This window comes from Emydura macquarii, unplaced genomic scaffold (genome assembly GCF_026122565.2).
Source record: "Emydura macquarii macquarii isolate MOO-44397 ecotype Brisbane River unplaced genomic scaffold, CSIRO-AGI_Emac_v2 contig_1253, whole genome shotgun sequence".
In the NCBI taxonomy this organism is placed as follows: domain Eukaryota; kingdom Metazoa; phylum Chordata; order Testudines; family Chelidae; genus Emydura; species Emydura macquarii.
Window position 1 is genome coordinate 70,107,740 of NW_027131390.1, and position 23,572 is coordinate 70,131,311.

At 44.1% G+C, this 23,572-nt stretch overlaps 1 protein-coding gene across 5 annotated transcripts in view; it reads left to right on the forward strand.

Annotated features, from left to right (window-relative positions):
• ZNF385B (zinc finger protein 385B) overlaps positions 1-23,572 on the forward strand; it is a 245,389-nt gene that overhangs the window by 171,859 nt on the left and 49,958 nt on the right. For all 5 annotated transcript variants that reach the window (XM_067549093.1, XM_067549094.1, XM_067549095.1 and 2 more), the window contains one exon: positions 10,513-10,623. In XM_067549093.1, coding sequence (XP_067405194.1) covers positions 10,513-10,623 — 111 coding nt within the window. The remainder of the gene's footprint in view (positions 1-10,512; positions 10,624-23,572) is intronic.

The window sequence follows — 23,572 nt, forward strand, 5'->3', positions numbered from 1 at the left end:
GGGCATGCTGGAGAAGGGACACAAGAGGGATGCACAGCAGTGCCGCATGAAGATCAAGGAGTTGCGTGAGTCATATCAGAAAGCTAGGGAAGCTAACAGCTGTTCTGGCTCCTCGCCCAAAACATGCCGCTTCTACGATGAGGTGCATGCGATTCTCGGTGAGCGATCCCACCACGGTGCCGCCCCGCAGCATCAATACCTCCGCTAGGTCTCAGTCCATGGACAATGATGAGGAATCCTTGGACGAGGAGGCAGGGTGCAGGAGAGCGGGGTGTCCGTTTTCCCTGAAAGTCAGGACATATTCTTGACCCCAGAGCAGTCCAGCAGCACACAGGACAGCACTAATGATTCTGGGGAAGGCACATCTGGTGAGTTTTTTTTTTTTCCCTTCTTAGCAGTTCTGTCCTTTTACATGGGGCGGCAGGAAGGGAATTTCAGGTGTTTCGGTGACTGTACTGCGGGATTACCTAGGGCACAGTTTATTTCTGTGATGAGATATGCTCCGATAATCATCAGTTGATATCTCTTGGAAACTTTCATGTAGGTAATCTGTTATCCTTTGCAAAAGTTTTCTGGGGAGGGCTGCCTTGTTCCTCCCTCCACGGTAGGATACTTTGCCACTCCATGCTGCAATCAAGGGAGCCTGCATCATGGCAGAACACAGCATAGCGACTTAAGGGCCAGGCTGGTATCCCGCTGCGTGCAGCAAATCTTCCCTTTCCTCGTGCGTGACCCTCAGGAGACTGATATTACTCATGGTCAAGATGGCGCATGTTTAAAATACCAGAGCTATACAGGAGATGCCCTCTACCTTTGTATTCCCCATTGTAGTGTCCTACCAAGTCACATTGATTACTTTTATTTGGTTTAAGCAGAGACTGTATTTCCCTCCCCTCCCCCGACACACACACACTGTCCACAGATCACCTATGTAAGGGCACAGCGAGCAGACCCCTCTGGGATGTCAGGAATGGAATGAGGGTCTGTGTGTGCACTGCATGAGGAATATTGTCTACACTGTAGCAGTTGTATCATTTTCTTCACTCTGCTAACAATGGCTACCGTGTGAATTTTTTTTCATTCTGTAGACATCTCGGCCTTGGCCTCATCCTCAAGAAATGCTGCGGAAAGACTATCACAGATTAGAAAGAGGAAAAAAACAACAAATGACATGTTTGGCGAGCTCATGAACTCCTCAGAAACCGAGCTCAGAGCATGGCGGCTGACCTTGTCCCAGAATATGGACATGGACGGAGAGTGGCAGAGAAATGCAGGAGCATGATCACAGTACACTCAGGAGATGCTGCGAATCATGCGGGACCAGGCAGACATGCTCCGGCGGCTTATGGAGCTTCAGGAGGAGCGGAGGCAGGACAGAGTCGCACTGCAGGCCCTCCATAATGTTCCTCAACCAAGGGCTTTGCTGCCATTCCCTTTCCCCACCCCCAAGAGGTCTTGGAGGAGATTGGCCAGGCTGCAATACGTGCTCGCCTCCACTCCAGTGGAGGTGAGCAGAAACCAGCGGCGTACATGCTGACAGCTGGCCAGCAAGCTACCACCCTACCCCTTGAGACAGTGAATGAACATGACTTGAATGTTCATAAATAAAAGTTTGCATCATTTCAACACTTTCCTTTATTAAATCATATCTTGTTCAGGAGGGATTTGGTGGTTACAGATATCGATTGCGGGTGGGGGGATGTTCACCAAAGGCAAACAACATACAGGAACAGAAATCAGTCCTGCATCTCATTGCAGAACCTAGTTTTCAAAGCTTCCCTAATGCAAAGCGCTCTGCAGTTAACTCTCCGTGTATTGCTGGCATCTGGCTGCTCATAATTGGAGGCCAGTCTTTCTGTCTCCCCGGCCCAACCCTGGGGGAACCTTTCACCTTTTGCTTCACACACATTATGAAGAACACAACATGCAGATATCACCGAAGGGAGGTTCTTTTCACTCATGTCCAGCCTAGTATGGAGACTCCTCCATCTACCCTTTAAATGCCCAAAGGCACATTCAACAACCCGTTTGCAAGTGCTTAACCTGTTATTAAAACACTCCTTGTCTCTGTCAAGGTGACCGCTGTACGGCTTCATTAGCCAAGGGAGCAAGGGGTAAGCAGGACCCCCCAGGATCACTATTGGCATTTCCACACTCCCGATGTGAATTTTTTGGTCGGGGAAAAAAGTGTCTGCCTGCATACTAGAGAACAGCCCCGAGTTATGAAATACGCGTGCCTCGTGCACCTTCTCAGACCCCCCCACCCAGATGTCGGTGAAACAACCCCTGTGATCCACAAGGCCCTGCAGGACCATGGAAAAGTACCCCTTGTGGTTTATGTATTTGGTTGCTAGGTGGGCAGGTGCTAAGATAGGGATGTGCGTCCCATCAATTGCCCCCCCCACTCCCCCCGCAGTTTGGGAACCCCATCGTGGCAAACCCGTCCACTATATCCTGCACACTTCCCAGAGTCACTATCCTTCGTAGCAGAAGTCTATTGATGGCCCTGCATACTTGAATCACGGCAGTGCCCACTGTAGATTTACCAACTCCGAATTGATTCCCAACCGAGCGGTAACAATCGGGGGTTGCCAGCTTCCACAGAGTGATGGCAACTCTCTTCTCCACAGTCACAGCTTGTCTCAAGTAAGTATTAATGCGCTTCAGGGATGGTGCCAGCTCCGAGCACAGTTTGAAGAAAGTTGCCTTTTGCATACGAAAGTTTTGCAGTCACTGGTCATCATCCCACAGCTGCATAATGATGCGGTCCCACCAATCTGTACTTGTTTCCCGGGACCAGAACTGGCGCTCCATGGACTGCAGATGATTCGTTACAGCCTGTAGCAATCATGAATTGTTCCGCTCGATGGCTTGTAGCATGGCAGCCTCGGTGGCATTGCAGTTGCCTGTGCTTCGGCTTCTTGCTCTACTTCGAAAATACTGAATGATAAGCCGTGATGTATTTGTGACGCTCACAATAATAGTGCAGAGTTGAGCTGGCTCCACGAGTAAAAAAACGGCGCGAAAACAATTTTCCTGTTTGTTTGGAGGAAGAAGGGAGTGGGAAGCAGTGTTGCATCATGAGACGATGACACTCATCCCAACAGCCACCGCAGCTAGTTGCACTGTGGGATAGCTATGCACATTGCATTGCTTTGAAAGTCGAAATAAGTGTGGTGAGTGTGGACGCACGAGACCTGCGCAAACAGTGTGGTGTGTACACACTGCAGCAACTCCTAAAAATCGGCTGCTGAAAGTCAACTTTAAGTAAGTCGACTTCACTCGGCAGTGTAGACATACCCTTAAGCAGCTTGATCTATTTAGCCTGACAAAGAGAAGGTTAAGGAGTTATATGATTACAATCTATAAGTACCTATGCATGGAGAGGGTAACTGACATTAGGCTGCCCTTTAATCTAAGAGACAAAGGCACAACATCATGGGAACCACTGGGGGGTGCAAGGGGATGGGCAGATGTACAATGAAATTGATGAAACCATCACTCAGCTCTGATTTCTGCCTCAGGCACTTCTTCCACTGTCAAGGCATCAAACTCACCTGTGCTCTGATTTCTGCCTCAGGCACTTCTTCCACTGTCAAGGCATGGATTGCAAACCGCACCCTACCTGTTCTCACTCAGGAAAAGCAAGGCCAGTATTGAAAAACAAAGATGGCCAGGGTTAAGACTGAGTGAAATCCTGATCACTGAAATCAATGGGAGTTTTGCCATTGATTTCAGTTAAAGTAGGGTTTCACTCTCTGTTCTGATACTACGTAGAATTAAGGCATCAAAGCACATAATAGCTATATAAAGAAGGTGGTGTTAGGAGCACCTCTCCATGCAATGACAAGATTGACAGATGACTGTACAATTAGGAGTTCATTCTTCTTTCTTCTAGAATTGGCCATTCTCATGTTCTTGGTGTCACCTGCTGAGGATTTGGAGGAAGCTCTCTCCTGCCTCAAATCCTCTCCAGTTATGTTTGTGTGGCTTTTCCAGCTCCAGAACATTTTAGAGTACACCATCAGGGTATGCTACAACAGAGAACGTTGACGCTTTTCAAAATAAAAACCAGTGAGTGTCAGCAGGGCTGGCTCGAGGGTTTCTGGGAATGCAAAATGAACAAGAAAAAAAATAGAACAATACACTGTTCAGTTGAACTTTAAATTATCCTTGGCTTTGACCCAGCGAGAAGGGTTATAGCAAAGTTTCTCTAAGCAAGTGTTTGTTGTATACTGTGTATTTTGCCAAATGCTGTAGTAATAGAGAATTGTAAATGATTCTTGCCAATTTGCATGTCATCAAACAAGTGTATAATGTATCAGACAGCATGGGGGTGAAATAGTATTTATATACCTAATATTTTATTTTTTTTCACATTTAATGTTTTCTACTGTAAAACTGTGGTTTTACAGTGGACATTTTAAATATGTGCTCTGTTTTGAATAAAGGTGTCTGTTTTTATAACTACTAGTCATCAAAATATGTAGAATACTGGGGAGAGATATGATGTAAGGTGTTCATATGACAGAATTTGAATTAAGCTCCGGTATATAGTGGGTCTTCATAATGGCAGCATGCCCAGCCTTCATGAAGAGGTTTAAAGTTCAAACATAGAATGAAATTATGTTGGCATCAGCCCCTAGTGCTCTAGAGAGAAGTTGAAGAATAGACTGGACCTGACCACTATGGGTTTGCTTGTTACAGGTTGCCAAACCATTTATTTTAAATAATAAAATAAAATAAAATGGAAGAATTGTCTATTGGTTTGGTTAAATACCAGCATTTAAAATGTTAACCAGTGCCTTTCTGCTGGGTAGGAATTGTGTAACATGCTTTGTCTTAGTTTATAAATGGAACACTTTGAAAGATTACATTTATAAAACAGCAGAGCTGATTGTACCAGCAAATCAATTATTAGTTGCTCTGGCTGTAGATTTAAAAAAGGGTTTTATGAAAGCAGGAAGGGAGAAAAGGCATGGAATCTCAATTGACCACTCTCAGGTTTTTAACACATTGTCAGAAGGTATACCAATTTAAACTTCTATATCCACTTATCAACATACAGTTTACAACCAGTTTACAACATCATTTCAAAATGTGGTCCCTTGTCTGTGTCATAATTTGTAGCAACTCCAAGGAGTGTTTAAAAACCAGAGGGCAATTCTGAACTTACCCTGAATTGAATGGAGAGCCTGTGGAGAGCCTTGTTACAGTATGAATTGTGCTATTTCTGATGTGAGAGAAGGCAGGCATCAGATTGGGGCGGAAGAGTCCGGACATGGAGAGGCATCAGTGTGGGAATTGTAATGATTGAGGTGAGAGGAGAAAAGGGTTGGGTGCAAATTTCAGCAGTTTGGAGTAGTGGCAGCCTTACGTAGGGACAGTGCTTAATTTGTGCCAGAGCTGAGCCCCAACACCTCTAGGCCTGGCAGTTCATAGCCCTGGCACCTCTGGGCTTTTTGCATCCATTATGAAAGTAAAAAAATTGCTTGAGCCCCGGCACCTCTTTCATTACAAATTAAGCACTGGTAGGGATATAGATGAGGGGAGGAAACAGAGAGTTTGTGGGCCAGGCTGATGCTAGAGTTAGTGGAGAAAAATGGTAACCACATTTCTAGATTAAAGCTAGATGTCTGCCAGATTTGTCTTATCCCCAACACCTCACTAGTGATAGGCAAACACCAAAAGTTTCCTTTCAGACAGGCATCCAGATACTTATTCAAGCTTCAGAACTACAAATTGCAAGAGAGTTTAAATTAATACGAACAATTAATTAAATACGAACAAGTGGGTTAGCTAATTAATACGAACAAGTGGGATAGCTAATCTTGCAGTATTTGGTAGGTTAGCTGAAGCAAAAGACTTGAAAATGCTTAGCTTTCTTGGAACAGCAAGCGTTCACATCTTGGCAGGCTCAGTACAGCTGCTTACTTTTCTGAGGTACATAAAACTGGGTTCCGCTCTGCTGACTGTGTGTGAGTATTGCCCCCCTTCCACAAAGGCCTTGAGTGTGGTTTAAGCTTTTCACATTATTTCTGCATAGTTTTATTTAATCCAACTGGTTTTCTCTTTATTTCATATATATGTTTGCAGTTATTGCAAGAGAATAAGCTGGAAAAGATTTTTAATCCTCAAGATCATTACCACCCACTTCAGTGCAAAATGTATTAACTCTTTACTATGCCTGTAGCTCATATCATAGTCTGAACAATAGGCATCCTGATGCTAGGTTGTTGCTTGTATTTATAGCAGATATAAGGTATAGCACATATTCAGCTTTTTTATAGAAATGATTCTTAACTACTGGAATTTGACAGACCGAAGAGCTTTCATGAATTACAAACACCACCTAAATCAGCAAATTACCCTCCTTATTCAAGATATATTTAATTTTATTTAGTGATCCCAGATCAGTTTACCCCACAGCATTAACCTTCTGGCAGACAGATACTATGTTACTATTCAAACATGCTGTAATCCACCCTAGTTTCTGACATATTTAAAACCATTAATTGTTAATGTTGCACCTCATTGAATACTAATCATGAGCAGGCTGCATTCAGTTCTCTTGTTTGAGAAAGATCAGCTGGCCCCCTTGGAATCTAGAGCTGTAGCCTCTGGAGGCCTGTGTGCTCTGTATTGTTCAAGAGACTTTGTCCTTGTGTGGCTGTATCTGTTTGAATTTGAGACTTTATGCATAGTGTGTTGTAGTTTCTAAACTGCTGATTGCCTAATGTTAGTGGATTATTATCTGGAGTACACAGGAGAATCGCTGCCGGTTTTATTTTTTTAGTAGTTCTGCAGATAAGTGTTTTCTTTGCTGTTCCTTTTTACTGATCTCAGGCACTTCAGATGGTTGAGGTACTTTTCATCACTATGCTATTCTGTTCTAGATTAGCAAGTCTAACAATTAGTTACTTAATTGAGAAAGCAAAACATACCTTGTACAAAAATGCTACCTCATTAAGTATGGAAATATTTAAATGTCAGTTACATGCCAACAAATATGATCTGATATGTGTGTTTCTGGTAGATTATTATTATATAATGAATGATTGAAAAGTTTGCCAGCAGAAGTTTAGTAACCTGTACTTTAGATCAGCATTCTGCTACTGGGTGCTTATTTTGTAGAATGATGCAATAAGGGGTAGAGTTCAGAAATAGAAATTGTTGTTTATTTAATTTGCTTAATGTATTTAATTTTACTTAATTTCTAGTTTTGGAGTTATTCTTAACTTAAGCATTGTCACTATATTCTGGAAACACTGAGAGGGTTATTCCATTCCAAATGTTTTGATACAATCCCACATGACATTATCATAACCAAACTAGGGAAATGTGGTCTAGATGAAATTTCTGCAAGGTAAGTGCACAACTTGTTGAAAGACCATACTCAGAGTAGTTATCAGTTGTTCACTGTCAAACTGGGAAGGCATATCTAGTGGAGCTTGCAGGGGTCAGTCCAGGGTCTGGTACTGTTCAAGGGAGGCATAATACGCTGGGAAGGGTATTAAGCATTTTGGAGGACAGGATTAGAATTCAAAATGACCGTGGCAAATTAAAGAATTGGTCAGAAATCAACAAGATGATATTAAATGAAGACAAGTGCAAAGTGGGAAGGAAAAAATCAAATGCATGTTTGCAAAATGGGTAATAAGTGGCTGGGCAGTAGACCTGCAGAAAAGGAGTCATAGTGGATTGAATATGAGCTATCAATGTGATGCAGTTGCAAAAGGCAAATATTCTGGGGTGTAACAGGAGTGTTATATGTAAGACATAGAAGGTAATTGTCCCATTCTATTCAGCACTGGTAAGGCCTCAGCTGGAGTATTATGTCCAGTTTGGGTACCACACTTCAGGAAAGATGTAGATAAATTGGAGAGTCCAGAGGAGAGCAACAAAAATAAAAGTTTTAGAAAACCTGACCTGTGACGAAAGGTTAAAAACATGTTGAATCTTGAGAAAAGACTGTAGGGGGGACTTGGTAAGTCTTCAAATATATTAAGGTCTGCATATGAAGAGGAAACAGTAGGCAAGAAGGAATAGGCTTAATCTGTAGCAAAGGACATAAGATGATATGAAAATCTTCCTAACTGTAAGAGTAGCTAAATACTGGAACAATTTACCAGGGGAGGTGGTGGAATCTCTAAATGTTTTTAAGAACAAGTTAGACAAACACCTGTCAGGAATGGTCTAGGTAAACTTGGTCCTGCCTTATTGCAGGGGGCTGGACTAAATGATCTCTCTCTGTCCCCTCCAGCCCTATGCTTCTGTGATGTTTTATTCAAGCTTTATAGCTTATTTTTCTTGTTGCTCTTCTTCAGTAATGTTGTTGTCATTTTATGATTAAGTAATCCACTGTAGTTGAGCTGCATTTATTTAATTACTTTTTGTTTCTATGACTCTTAAGGCAATGAAATACAGTATATACTATCAAAAGCAGGTAAAAATTACATCATCATTCCAAAAGGATAAATGATAGCTATGAAGGTTACAAAATCCCCTTTTTGGATTAAAATAAGGTAATAGGGACTTCATTTTACTATACTTCAAAAAGTTACTCATCAGTTAAGTGTTATGTAACAGATAACCTGTTAGACCGCTATGTTACAAAAGATAGTTATTGAATGTGTACATGTGTGCACATGTGAGTATGTGTATATATTAAGAAAATACTAACTAATGCAATTTCCTTTTTTGGAAGCATAAAAAAAGCAGTAAAGGGACAATTAGACTATTTAGCCATCAGCTTCAAATAATCTGGAAAATGCTAATCCACTGCAAAAACCTGATCTAAAGAATCATTAACTTCAACTTCCTTTCTCCCTCTCTTTATCAAACTAAGTTTAGTGCATCATCCTTGTCCTATGGCTCCTTCATATGTTATAGTAGCAAGAAAATCACTGCTGAGACTGAAAAATAATCTGCAAGAAAAATATAACCTCTTAGCAAATCAAACTACTTCCTCTTGTGACAGGAAACATAAACAAGGTTAAGAAATGTAAACTCTTTTTCATTGTAGACCACATTTTTCCTCTTCATTCGTGCCAGACCCATGTTTATCTTTAAATAAGTCAATCACATCTAAACCTATATAGATATAGATGTAAAATATATTTTCTAAACTGATTGGGGTGGGACTATATTTTATTTTGTATTTGTACAGTACCTCACACAATGAGGCCTTACTTTTCACTGGTGCTTTTTGGTGCTACCATGATACAAATTTAAGAACAATTGTAATTTTTCCCCTCAATACCCTGAGCAAGTCCTCCCAGAGTTATCAGAGGTACCAGTAGGTAGAGGTATCAGGAATCTTGAAAGCTAACAGTTGCCAATGGAAGCAAGTTTGGTATCCAGCAGGAGTTATGATGTTTAGGAAATGCTTCATTAGTTTCCAGTTCCTGGGAATTCTCTTTCAAGTTCAGGATTCAGACACTTTGTGTTTTCAGTTTTGAGTCTCCAATGTGTCTTCGTTACTCAGTGTCGAAGTATTTTCCCTGATATGGTAACTGCTACATCTTTAATTGCTGCAAAGTCATTTTTAAATACTTCCTGGGTAGAACTTATTACTTGAATATTCTCTTGGATTGTAGCACTCATCAATTCTATTTTGGAAATCCTTGGGGAATATGAGTCAATTTTTCCAAGCAAGTAAGTGTTGTAAAAGAGTCTCTAAAGAAACTCCTCTCACAAAGATGTCTCCACAAGAGATTTTCCCAATTAATTTGTGTGTGTGAGGTGAGTGGGAAGCTGCTACAGGTCTTCTGCTACTTGCAGCTCCCTCCTTATTCCCTTGGAACTGGGTTTTTGAGAAAAAAGGCCCTGTGAAGCTTGGTCACTGATGTGGATTCTCTGGTGACTGTCACTTACTGAGTAGCCTATTCTAAATAGCTACCAACCCGCCAAAGGGGAAGAAACAGGATTTTATTATCAAGCAAGAAAGTGGGGGAAATTTTAGCTTTAAAATTCTCTTCTGCTCCTTCTAAAGCCCCAAAACTCCTATCTCTAATTTCACATCCCAAAACTAGTTTAGCTCAATATACCACATTGGATGATTCTGGAACTTAGTTGTGCCACAAAAAAAAAAAAAGACTCTTTTCTCCCTTTCTTTCAAGAGTGCTGATACTTTTCCTTGCAAAGAAAAAGACAAACAAATGTTTAGTGCTTTTAGAGGAGGTGGGGTGCTTAGCGGCGTGGCTCTAGAAGCAGCATATGGTGCAGGTGGGATTTATGGGCTGCTTGCCTCTTGATGTGATATTGGTGGTGAGGGAAGGGGAACATGCAATGGTTTGTGGTGGGGCTAGCTGAACTGCTTTTTTGTTAACTGTGTCTGGCATGATATACATTTCCTATCTTGAGATAAATCTAACCATTTTATTATGAAGCTTGAAATACTATTTCCTCCTGTTTATTAAAAAAAAATAGAAAATGTTATTTTGAGCCTTTTCTGCACTGTTTATGGTCTTGTGAAGTTGTAAATTGAATATTTTATTGTTTGCTCTCCAGATGGATCCTGTGCAAAAAGCAGTCATAAACCACACATTTGGAGTGTCCATTCCCCCCAAGAAGAAACAAGTTATTTCCTGTAATGTCTGTCAACTTCGCTTTAACTCTGATGTGAGTATCACTATATTTTTTCCAACAGTGGGTCTAATTAATCTAAACATCTTTTCCCAATTAAATCCTCTACAGTTCTGCCCACACTCATGCCAACCATTTAGGATGACATTTTGCCCACTCACAAGTGAGTTTGTAATGGCATCCCACACTGTGAAGTTTAACTTTTTCTAGTACCTGGTGATTTATATGCTTAGACATAGTTGCTGGACCATGACTGCCCACCTCCAGGGCAAATCTATCAAAAGAGCAGAAAGACACAACTAGTAACTTGCACCTTCTTTCTGTAGTTTGAGGCTAGATAGTGTTGTTTTTCTGAAGTCCCGGATCTGGAAAGCATCCCTCTTCAGTACAACACTTATGCACTGTGTAAGGGCTGTTCCTGAATCAAGGCCCAAGTACTTTGAATTTAGATACACTGGTGAACTACAGGAAAGACCAGATCGCAATCCAATGTCATATCAGTTAATGATATTTTATTTGCCCCCAAACTAATATCTAAGTGAACTGCAAAAAGAATTCAAGAGAAATGGAGGCAGCAAGACTTCCTCCAATTCTGTGTGCTTTATATTTTATATCCATTTCCTTTTTAGGAGAAATCTCTTACTCTTCTTGTGTTCCTACGTACTTTACTGATGATAACTTCTTCCCAAATCCCTCAGATTATACCCTTCCAATGGTAAATATTTTCAGTTAAGACAAGTGAGGATTTTGATGTCCTGTTGTCACTTCAGTCTGGTCAAGTTCTGTGAAACTTTGTCTACTTCAATGCAATTCAGGTCGAAGTGCGCTTTAAAAGAGCGCATTAAATGAATGCATATGAGCAGATTAAGATTTTCCCTGAGTACTTAACATCAAGTGAACTAAATACCATGTGCAAGACCTCCTAAGCCATATCATACCTAATAATGAAGAATGGCTTTTAATGCTGTTAAGATATCATTAACACAAATGAAAACATCTCAGAGCAAACATAACATTTATAAGAAGCAAGTGTGTGATGTCTCTGAATGATACTGAAGTGTTAAAATATTTGCCATTTTTATCTCCTTATAAGAATACTTTTCAAAAGTTTTTTGAAAGCAACTCCCTAAATCCCTAGTTTTTTCCATTCTACCTCTTTCTGGTATTGTTTTGTCCATGCTCTTCCCTGATTTATTGCTTCTCTGCTTTCTCATGAAGACCACAAGACTGTCCCACTCTAACATTGAAGGAATGTCTCCTGAGATGGGGTCGGTTCAGTTTGACCGTCATTACTCTGCTGGCAGAGGTTTGTAGCACTGCCATCTTGTGTCAATACGTGGTTTCAGAATGGATTCCTGAGACTATTCTCTCCTCCTTCCTGAATGTAGTGCCCTTCTTCCCCCTCTGAAAGAGAATAGTTGTTCTATTACAGACGACCAGTAGACTTGACTTTATTACCTTGCAAATGAAATAATACATTTCTCATACATGGACATCTGTTGGACTTGATGTCACTCATTCCATCTCAATGGGGGTACTTCAGCCTTTTTCTTCCTTTCACCGTTTGAGTTCAGGCTTCCTCTGGTAGACTGCTTTAGCACTGCACATTGAACACCGTTTATTCAGGCTCTAAGAGAGCAGTTTTGTTCTTTAGAACATACAGCTGTAGGGGAGGAATTTCCTTTAATCAGTCTGCTGGGAACTTCTTATTAATTGGATTTTCAGTCATCAGAACTATGACTTCTACTGTTTTCCCTCAGCAGTGTACCAGAGTGGAATATCCCATATTGCCAGTCTGCCTCTACCAGCAGACCATCCCAAGAGTTTAAAATATGCAAGAAAATAGCTTGATTTTTTTCTCCTCTTAGGTTCCTCTATGTGCATGCCAGAGCAGCCCACTCTAAGCTACCACTTTAATGGGCCTGCCCTCCATTCTTTACATAGCAACATAGTAGAAGCTAACAGCTAGCAGCAGAGAGTCTAATAGGATTGGAGCCTACTGCAGTGCACAATCCACATGACTCTCATCTGGCAGTAAGCGGAACAAGAGTGTCTATCCATGACAAAGTTACTGCAGCTGGGTGTATCTCTACACAGTGCATTTTAAAGAAAGGGGAGGTTTTCAAGCATCATGGCACCCCAGCTCTTTACTCCCACGATTTTAACCTCCACTTTGTCAGAAGACCTTCTGTCACTTCAAGGCAACCACAGAAGGTGTGAGAAGTGAATAGTTGTAAAAATAGCAGTTTTGCAATCCCTCTAAAGCCTTCTGACTCTTGATGTATAGAATACCCAGGAGTATTTGAGTCAAATGGGGACCTGGAGTATTACCACCTTCATTCTCTTGCACACTCTCTCATTTTTGGGAGAGGACAAATAAGGAGTTTCAGTAGTGTTGGCTAAGTTGAGAGTCTCTTTATAAACCAGATGAAGAAAGAAGACATTTATATTAGCTGACTGACTTACTGCTAAAAATGTTCATAAAAGGAAACATCTTTCCACATAGCACCAGCAGCAGCAGTTCATAATTAGCTAAACCCACTAAAAAGTAAACCTTCCTTGCTATTATATCAGGGTCTTGTTTTTCTTGAAGCTCATTTTTAAGGTACCTCAAATGGTAATTCTCCCAGTTTTCGCGTTTTAATTCTCTCTTCACTGTTCTCAGGTAGTTTGCCTCCGAGTGTTTGTGGTTCATGCTCATGTTGCTGTTCTGCACACACAAGGCAGCACCCTAAAAACCTTCAGTTCTTCTGCCTGCATAATTAGCTCTACTCTTGGACTCTGATAGTACCTCCAAAGCAATTGACAATGACTTTGAAGCCGTGCTTCACAAAATTCTCAAGGAATATCTTGACATTCCACATCAAGAAGGACAACTAGACCATAGTGGCATGCAGGAATGGCCAAGGAGGAACAGAGTACAAATCTAAACCAGAGATCACCGAACTCCTTTAATTCCTCAAGAAGCACACCTGTCTGTTACAGCAGCATCCAGCACAACAAGACAAAACTTCAAAGCCAACATGCCCCATTGTCATTTGTTGGTAGAAAACAAGGGGAAACTGAACAAGGACAGCCTTGACTCTGTCAAACAAGTGATTTTTTTTCCTTTCTCTCATCTAGACTTAACCACAACTTAGAACAACAGGAAAAGTATGAGTATTTTGGTCTCACCAATGGCATCTCTGGGCATGGAAGATGGACATCTTTTCCGTCTAGAGGGCAGATGACTCATGTATGCCCCTCCCAATTTTCTTCTAATCACCAAGTTGATTTGGAAAAATAAGATTATACAAAGTGTCAGTGATCCTGATTGAGCTGGCCTCAGCCTAATCTTTGCGGTTTTGATTTTACAGCACAGAACCTGAGACTGAGCTTTCAGCAACATGGATACTCCTGGGAACTGGTTAACTTTCTATCAAAGTCTCTGAAACTTTCAGTTACCCCAGCATATAAGAATATTTGAAAACATGTTCACCACGTATAGGGGTTTCAGCTTAAATCCACTACAAACGTATGGCATTGGGTCCTCCCATGTCTCATGAGAGTGCTCTATAAGAGATTCTCAGATACTACAGGTTCAATCTTCTGGCCTAGGATTTTTGGTGTCAGTCTTCTCTTGATAGCTCCTATTTCTTCATAAATTGCATTGGCTTGAGAGTGAAATGATGACACTTCAGCCTGGTTCTGCTGCTGCTTATGAAAGCTCCTTATTAATGTTCTAGTGGAGATTGCCCCATATTTTTTATTCTTTTTCCTTATAGCAGTTATGGAAAGTGAAAGAATAAGTTAAATATGAACGTTGTCAAGTAAAGAACCCTGTCTTCAGTTCTTCCATGAAAAGATAGTGCTTAGTCCTGATCTTGACTTTGTTCAAAGTGGAAAAGAACAGAATTCTAATTAAGCCTGTTTATCTCACATTTTTGTCTTCAGCCCAAATATTAGAAAAACATCTTAATACTTACCATGTGAAATGGTCTTTAAAGTTCATCTTCATTGGACTACAGTGGAGAAAGTCCTTCCTTCATGGGGGATTCTAAAAAATGTATGAAGGACTTCAATTGTGGGTCAGATATAATATGTCATCCATTTTGATGCATCTAGTCACACCCTTCCTGGGGTCATCAAATTGCATTCAATAAGAGCTCGCTTTCAAAGTGTAGGGCTGAGAAGCACAGAACTTTGAACAATGAGGTTTATAATGCAGCCATGTCAGATTTTCAATTCTCTCTCCAAAGTCTACAGAACTGGCATTCTTTTCTTGGCTGACAGTGTTTCATCCTTCCAGCTTCCCTTGACTTAAAACTATGCAAGCAAATAAAATAAAAATAATTAAAGTAAATTTTCTATTTCCATTTTCCTAAAAGAATTTCAGTAGTGTTGTTGAAGTTTCTTCCCTAGATCTTACTGCTTTTTACCTTTTCATGAGTATTTAGACCAGTGGATGCTCATGTATGAGAAAAAGAAAATTAGTTATCTGATGTGTAATTTTTATTTCTCATATGATGGGCACCCACTGGTCTGAACCAGTAGGTCATGATACATTTAAAATTCAATTGGTAGATGTCAAACCTTCCATTCACTTACTCCTATAAACTACAGTATGTTTTTTACTATTTTATGCAGTTTCAACTTTGAATGTAGTCTCCTGGCATCAGAGTATGGTGTTGCAGCTGTCCAGCAAAGAGAATCTGAAGTCAAAGGAGGAAGGAATTAAAAAAGTCTGAACTGTCTCCACTGTGGTGGAATGACCATATCTAGTGTATGAGTAATGTCCAGACCTGTGGGTGCCCTTTAGTATGGGAAATAAAAATTACAGGTTAAGATACTCATTTTCTCTTAGTATACTTATTGTGATAGAGAGATGTAGTTTCCTGACTGAAGTATTCAAATGTGCTGAGACTTCAGATTCTTTTCTGTAGTTTAAAATAAATGTTTAAGATAATGTCAAGAAAACATCTATTTATGGATTATAGACCCAGCCGATTTTGTCTGTCTTTCTGTCTTTCTTTCTTCTTGAAAAGAGACTGTTGGATCCTAACAAACTTTTAGAGGCAACCTCTTCCTGTCAGTTACAGATCAGTCTGTCAGCATCTGTGGAAAAATATCTATCTTCAAGATAGCCTGTCCTCTTATCCTGAATCTGGCTTATAAGAAGTCAGAAAATTTAGCTTAAATATGATGCACACACTTGTGTTTTGGTTTTATTTGTTTTCCCTTTAAAAAACTTATGAAATGAAAATTTTAATAGTAATACAAAATATCTATTTAAATACATTTCATTAAAGTCTAATACTTCAGATATACCAGATTTACCAGGTCAATGGTTACAACTGGCGGTTTAAGTAATAACATCCATACTGCACAAAATGGCATTTTTTCTGTAGAAGTCCCTGCTTCACTAATAGTTGACTAATGCTTGACATAAGTGCGGCATGCCGCCTTCTCCTCCTCAAATACACCTGTTCATATGTGTTCCAAAAAAGACAATAGTTGAGTAGCAGATAGTAGATTTAGAGTTACATGCTACTGACAAGTCAGGTTATGTTGGAAAACTACTTAATATCACAGCTTCTAGCTTTGTGCCCATCATCAGTTGTGCATTTAGATTTTGCAGGAACAATCACATAGTTAGACCTCTCTTGTGTGTTTAATATTAGGATTTCTGTTATCAAACATATGGTATGTGGAAGCACAAGGTGAAAAGATAACTTATAAGTAGTTGAATTGACAGAATCTAAATAGTTATATGATGTATTCACTCAGAGAAGTGGACAGCCAATCTAAGGTACTGTGACAGGGCCAGACCTGATGGCTACAGGAGAGTAGTAGAGGGGGTCTATATTAGCCCAGAATGAACAAATCCCTGTTCCCTGGGTGATCCAGCTGGGGCTACTCCGGGGCAATTAGGCCAATTAGGCCAGCTGAGGCCAATCAAGGAGCTTGCCCCAGCAGTTAAAAGCCTCCCTGTCAGGCAGACAGGGGCAGCTAGAAGGGAGTTAGGAGAAGGAGCAGAGCGGAGTGGAGCTGCTACAGGACTTGGAGCAACCACTGCCACATATTACAACTCCAAAGGTACCAGAGACAAGAGGGGGGATACCTGTCTGGCTACGGCCAGGGACCCAAGGCACGGGCCTGAGGGAGAACCCCTCCCCACCCAGTTCCAGGAAGCGGACTGCGAGCAGTGGGGCCAAAGACAGGCGACCCAGGAAAGGGAGTAAGTCATGGACTGGGCAGTTTGAAGACTACTCCACACAGGGTCCCTGGGTCGGGGCCCGGGGCAGAGGGCGGGACCGGGCCCCCCCCGCTCCCACCCAGACACGCCATAGTCGTAGCCGAAGAGGGCACAGTACCCACGAGAGGGCTAACCTAGCCGCCCGCGACACAGTGGTGTCAGAAGTGGGATTTTGGTGCCCAGCGGCTGAGAGAGAGAGAGAGACAAAAAAAAAAAAAAACCAAAAGACACGAGAGGGGAGGGGAAATTTCTTTTCCTCTGTTTATCATAATGGAAGACGTTGTAAAGGCCCTCGTACAGGCCACGGCAGCCCAGCAAGAGGCCACCAGGGCCCAGATGGCCACCCTACAGGAATCAGCGCGGCTTCAGCAGGAGACCAACCAGTTGCTGATCAACCAGGCCAACCAGGATCAGGCTCTCTTGAGAGAGGTGGAGGCCCACCTGAAGACCCTGAACCCCCAGGCCCTGGTACCTGAGGGAACATGCACACTACGGGCCACCAGGTATTTACAGAAGATGACGGCTGAGGATGATATTGAGGCCTACCTCCTTACCTTTGAGAGGATAGCTGCGCACGAGGCTTGGCCCCTGGCCCAGTGGGCTGGTATTCTTGCCCCCTTTCTATGTGGAGAAGCCCAAAAGGCCTACTATGACCTACCTGCAGCAGCGGCAGCCGACTATCACCAACTGAAAATGGAGATCCTGGCTCGATCAGGAGTGACTGCGGCTGTGCGGGCCCAGAGGTACCATGGCTGGAGGTATCAGGAAGGCAAGGCCCCGCGCTCGCAGCTGTTTGATCTCGCCCACCTCACCCAGAAGTGGCTGCAGCCAGAGGTTCACCAACCAGAGAAAATCCTAGAAATTCTCGTGATCGACCAGTACACAAGGGCGTTACCATCAGACCTTCGCGCTTGGGTAGGGCAGAATGACCTCACATCCTACGATGAGTTAGTTGGCCTAGTAGAGCGATGGGTAACGGCCAGAGGCCTTTCTCAGGCAGCCAGAGAGGACTTGCCCCGGGGCAAATGACCAATCCCAGTTCCTGGAGCCCAGACCACCAAGAGCCTGGGGAAGACCAGGTGGAGGACGAGGGAGATGGAGGGCCCACTGGGGGCTAAGGAAGGGGGCCAACTGGGCAGGGGAAATGGGGGACAACCCCCTAGCCCTAAGGACAAAGTGGTACCCCGAGCCCCCTACCGGTGCTATGCCTGTGGGGAGTGGGGGCACATAGCAGCCCAGTGTCCCAATGCAGAGGAGCCCATGTAGTGTAACCTAGGGCACTGGTCAGACTCCTGCAGCCTGATTCACCTTGAGGGGGTGGCATTAACCCCACATAGGTATACAAGGCCTGTAAAAGTAAACGGAGTCGAGACTCTGGCATTGGTGGACTCCAGGAGCTCCATCACCCTCATTTCAGGGAAATTTGTGAAGCGTAGCCAACTATTGCAAGCCAAGCGCATGGGAGTAACGTGCGTCCATGGGGCGGTTAGCTATTACCCCACTGTCCCAGTGGATATTGAGACTCAGAAAGCGGTCACAAGGGTGATGGCGGGGGTAGTTCCCGGCTCCCGTATCTCGTCCTCATAGGAAGAGACTTTCTGGGGTTTGGAACTTTACTTCCCCCGGAGGGCTTGGAAGAAGGGGAGGGCCCTGAGCCTACTGGACTAGCTCCTCCTGATAGCCAACCCCTGATATTCTCCGAGTTCGCCCAGGATCTATTTCTGGCCCCTGGGAAGGGCTGAAAGACCAGGGCGGAGAGGAGGGCCGCTAAGGCTCTGGGTACCAGGATCTTGCCCCAGGGCATAAAACCTGCCTTGGTAGGTAGGCAGACCCGAGTCGCAGTTACAGAAGCTGCCCCAAGAGAGGAAGGGCCCGAAGCAGGCCCTGAGCTAGATCTCCCCACCCCGGAGGAGAGGGCGGAGTCGGGCCTACCAGAGCTGGGACAACTCAACCCAGTACGAGGGAACTTCGGCCGTGACCAGGCCGAGGACCCCAGATATAGCAATGTCCGAGCGGAAGTGGCAGAGATAGAGGGGGGGTCCATAGAGGGAAAAACACGGGGGCCAGGGCCGTACTTCATGATGAGAGGGGACTTGCTGTATCGGGTCACAGAGGTGAATGGAGAGAAGATACCACAGCTCCTGGTGCCCCAGAAGCACCAACGGGCCGTGCTGAACTTGGCCCACAGCCACCTCTTTGGAGGACATTTAGGCGTGGAGAAAACCCTGGCTCGGATCCTGAGGCGGTTCTTTTGGCCCGGGGTGCACGAAGAGGTTTGGCGCTATTGTGCAAGCCGCCCCGAGTGCCAGCTACATAGCCCCGAACCCCACTTCAGGGCCCTTTTGGTGCCCCTCCCCATCATCGAAGTCCCGTTCGAGCGGATCGCCATGGATCTGGTGGGTCCCTTGGAAAAGACGACCCGGGGGCACCAATACATCCTCGTTGTCCTCGACTATGCCACCAGATATCCAGAAGCTGTTCCCCTGCGGAATACTACCTCTAAGGTGATCACGACAGAGTTAGTGAGGATTTTTGCCCGGGTGGGGCTACCCAAAGAAATATTGACGGACCAGGGGACACCATTTATGTCCAGATTGATGAAGGACTTATGCACTCTGCTTCATGTACGGACCCTGCGAACTTCCGTTTACCACCCGCAGACCGACGGCCTTGTGGAAAGATTCAATAGGACTCTCAAGGCCATGATAAGGAAAGTGGTGAGTCGAGATGGCAAAGACTGGGATGCCTTGCTGCCGTATCTCATGTTCGCCATCCGGGAGGTTCCCCAGGCCTCCACAGGGTTCTCCCCCTTTGAACTCCTGTATGGATGCCACCCCCGGGGTATCCTGGACATCGCCAGGGAAATTTGGGAAGGAGAGACCACCCCAGGGCGGAATATAATTGACCACGTGCTCCAGATGAGGGACCGAATAGCCCAAGTCACCCCCATTGTACGGGAACATTTGGGGAAAGCCCAGGGGGCCCAGCGGGTCCACTATATCCGCCAAGCCATGCTTCGGCGATTTCAGCCAGGAGACCAGGTGATGATACTGGTACCCACGGTGGAAAGTAAGCTACTGGCCCAATGACAGGGGCCCTATGAAGTGATCGAGCCCATGGGGGAAACCAACTACAAGATACAACAACCAGGACGCCGCAAGCAGGAGCAAATCTACCATGTTAACTTATTGAAACCCTGGAAGGCCAGGGTCACAATGAGGCCCTACAGAGTTCCAGAGGCTAAAAGGAAGGAAATTAAGGCAGAGGTAGAGAAAATGTTGGAGCTGGGGGTCTCAGAGGAATCTCATAGCCAGTGGGCTAGCCCAATCGTGCTAGTGCCTAAGCCTGATGGCACTACACGGTTCTGCAATGACTTTTGCTGACTGAACGAGGTTTCACAGGTCGATGCATACCCCATGCCCCGCATAGATGAACTCGTGGACCGATTGGGCAAGGCCTGGTTCCTGACCACCCTCGATCTGACCAAGGGGTATTGGCAAATCCCTGTAGCCGAGGAGGCAAAGGCAAAAACCGCTTTCTCCACACCAGACAGGCTGTTCCAATACACTGTCCTCCCCTTCGGACTACATGGAGCCCCCGCCACCTTCCAGCGCCTAATGGACAAGTTGCTACAGCCCCATGCTGAATACGCCGCGGCGTACCTGGACGATGTGGTCATCCACAACCCAGACTGGGAAACCCACCTAAGGAAGGTGGAAGGAGTCTTGAATACCCTGAGACAGGCTGGCCTTACTGCAAATCCTGCCAAGTGTGCCATAGTACTTGCTGAGGCTAGGTATCTTGGATATGTCTTATGGCGGGGTGTGGTATGGCCTCAACTAAGCAAGCTGGAAGCAATCCAGAGCTGGCCCCGGCCTAATCGAAAGAAGCAGGCCCGGGCCTTCTTAGGGGTGGTGGGGTACTACCGGCGGTTTATCCCCCACTTCGCCTCCCGAGCCAGTCCGCTGACTGACCTGATAAAGGCCCGAGGCCCAGACATGGTGCGATGGACCCCCGAGGCAGAGGAAGCCTTCAGGGATTTGCGGACTGCCCTCTGCAGTGACCCCATCCTTCTTGCCCCAGACTTTACAAAAGAATTTATTTTGCAAACAGATGCCTCCGAAGTGGGCCTGGGGGCAGTCTTGTCGCAGATGGTGGGGGATGAGGAGCACCCGATAATGTACCTCAGCCGAAAACTGCTCCCGAGAGAACAGAAATATGCGGTCGTAGAAAGGGAATGCCTCGCTGTCAAATGGGCTATGGAAGCCCTCTGTTATTACCTGTTGGCGCACCACTTTACCCTTGTGACAGACAACGCACCTCTCCAGTGGATGCAGCAGAACAGGGAGAAGAATGCCCGTGTGACCCGGTGGTTCCTGTCCCTCCAGCCCTTCTGGTTCACGATACAACACAGGGCTGGTAGTCGCCATGGAAATGCGGATGGCTTGTCCCGGGTTCACTGCATGTCATCCCATGTTGCCCAACCCGGTGGGATTGAGCAGGGTGGGAGGATGTGTGACAGGGCCAGACCTGATGGCTACAGGAGAGTAGTAGAGGGGGTCTATATTAGCCCCAGAATGAACAAATCCCTGTTCCCTGGGTGATCCAGCTGGGGCTACTCCGGGGCAATCAGGCCAATTAGGCCAGCTGAGGCCAATCAAGGAGCTTGCCCCGCAGTTAAAAGCCTCCCTGTCAGGCAGACAGGGGCAGCTAGAAGGGAGTTAGGAGAAGGAGCAGAGCGGAGCTGCTACAGGACTTGGAGCAACCACTGCCACATATTACAACCCCAGAGGTACCAGAGACAAGAGGGGGGGGTACCTGTCTGGCTACAGCCAGGGACCCAAGGCACAGGCCTGAGGGAGAACCGCTCCCCACACAGTTCCAGGAAGCGGACTGCAAGCAGTGGGGCCAAAGACAGGCGACCCAGGGAAGGGAGTAAGTCACGGACTGGGCAGTTTGAAGACTACTCCACACAGGGTCCCTAGGTCGGGGCCCGGGGCAGAGGGCGGGACCGGGCCCCCCCCTGCTCCCACCCAGATACGCCATAGTCGTAGCCGAAGAGGGCACAGTACCCACGAGAGGGCTAACCTAGCCGCCTGCGCCACAGTACCCAGTCTTAACTAGTTAGTAACGGAATGTCCGATACCCTTTAAACATAGAGCAGAGCCAAAAGACAGATTCTACTTGCAGATTGGTTTAGTAAATGCTGAGCTGGAAACATAAAAGATCACTTCACTTCCTTTAGCACAGAGATGATTTTAAAATTGATTTTTATGGTTAATTGTGACCATTGTACACCACAGCCCATGAATTTCTATTAGCAGAGCATGAATTTCATGCATGTTCATTTAGATTTTAATAAGTCATCGTTGTTGGCCATCGTCCAAATCTGAGAATAGGCAGGTGTGTGAGTATATGCCTAAGGGATCATAGGAAAAGCTCAAAGAGCTCTCCTGACAGAGCGGAGAGAAAAATTATGTTTCTGAATGAATCACACACAGATTCACAGAAACCCACATTAGTGCCTATGGGAAATCCACAAGTATGCCAGATACTGTGTATAGTCAGAGTGTACATAATAATATTGAAAGAATTGTATATAACTTTGCATTTTGTATTACTAAATGTTAATCTCTTATAATAGTACTATGTAAGAACTTTGATTATGATCCACACTTTCTTCACTAACATTTCTAAATCGGAATGAGACTGAGTTGATATAGTCAGTGTAGAAAATATGGACAGCAGAGCTGAAATGTAAACAGACCATAGCTGATGTATCTCAACAAGTACAATGTATTGGAGAAGACATTCCAATTCAGTGTAACTGTGCCAGCATACCTTAGTCTTTCTTTCCATACTCTCAGAAGTACACAACATTGGAAGGTAAAAGGCTACAGTTTTATTTACACAACATAAAGATATGCAAATATACAAGTACCAATAATAAACATTTCCCAAATGAACCGTAACAAACTAGCACTATTCAGCTTGCAGGTGGTCAAGCAGTTCACCCTGGGAAAACATGTCTTTTCCATCTGAATGGTACCAAACTAATTCATATTTTTGTCATTTCATATTTTATATGCAGCTATGTGAATATATGTTCACACAATAGTAAAGTTGCACTGTTAATTTTTTTTAAAAAATCTCAAAATGCAAAAATTAATGTTTCCACAAAAATGTGTTTGTTAATCCACGATCTATTGACAGATCTCCATAGATCTACACCAATATTAAAACATGAGTGATGCCATGGTGAATCAGGTCCATTGTGTGCATTTTTGGTAGATACATACACAGCTGCATACTACAGTTGCTCAGCACCTTTGGCAAATAAAATAGAAGGATGAAATATTATGTATGTTCAGTGTAACCAAGTTAATGTTGCTCTATGAATCTTATCCTTAGAATTTCTTGACTTGAAGTTTAATTGTGCAGTGCTAATGTTAGAATAACATTAGTTTTCCTAGCTCTGATAACTGCTGTTATGCCAATAGCTCATATAACCTAACAAAGGTGCTCTAAGTGAGACCTAGTTCTAAGGGTGTGGCTACACTTCATGATGGAGGTGTAATTTCCAGCTTGGGTAGACGAACGTGTGCTAGTTTGACTGACCTAGCAAGCTAAAGACAGAAACGTAGGTGCAGCAGCATGGGCGGCCAGGCAGGCTGGCTGCCCAAGTAAATACTTAAGATAAGTCTACACCGCAGTGTAAACCCAGGGTTTGAACTCAGGTTCAAGCCTAAC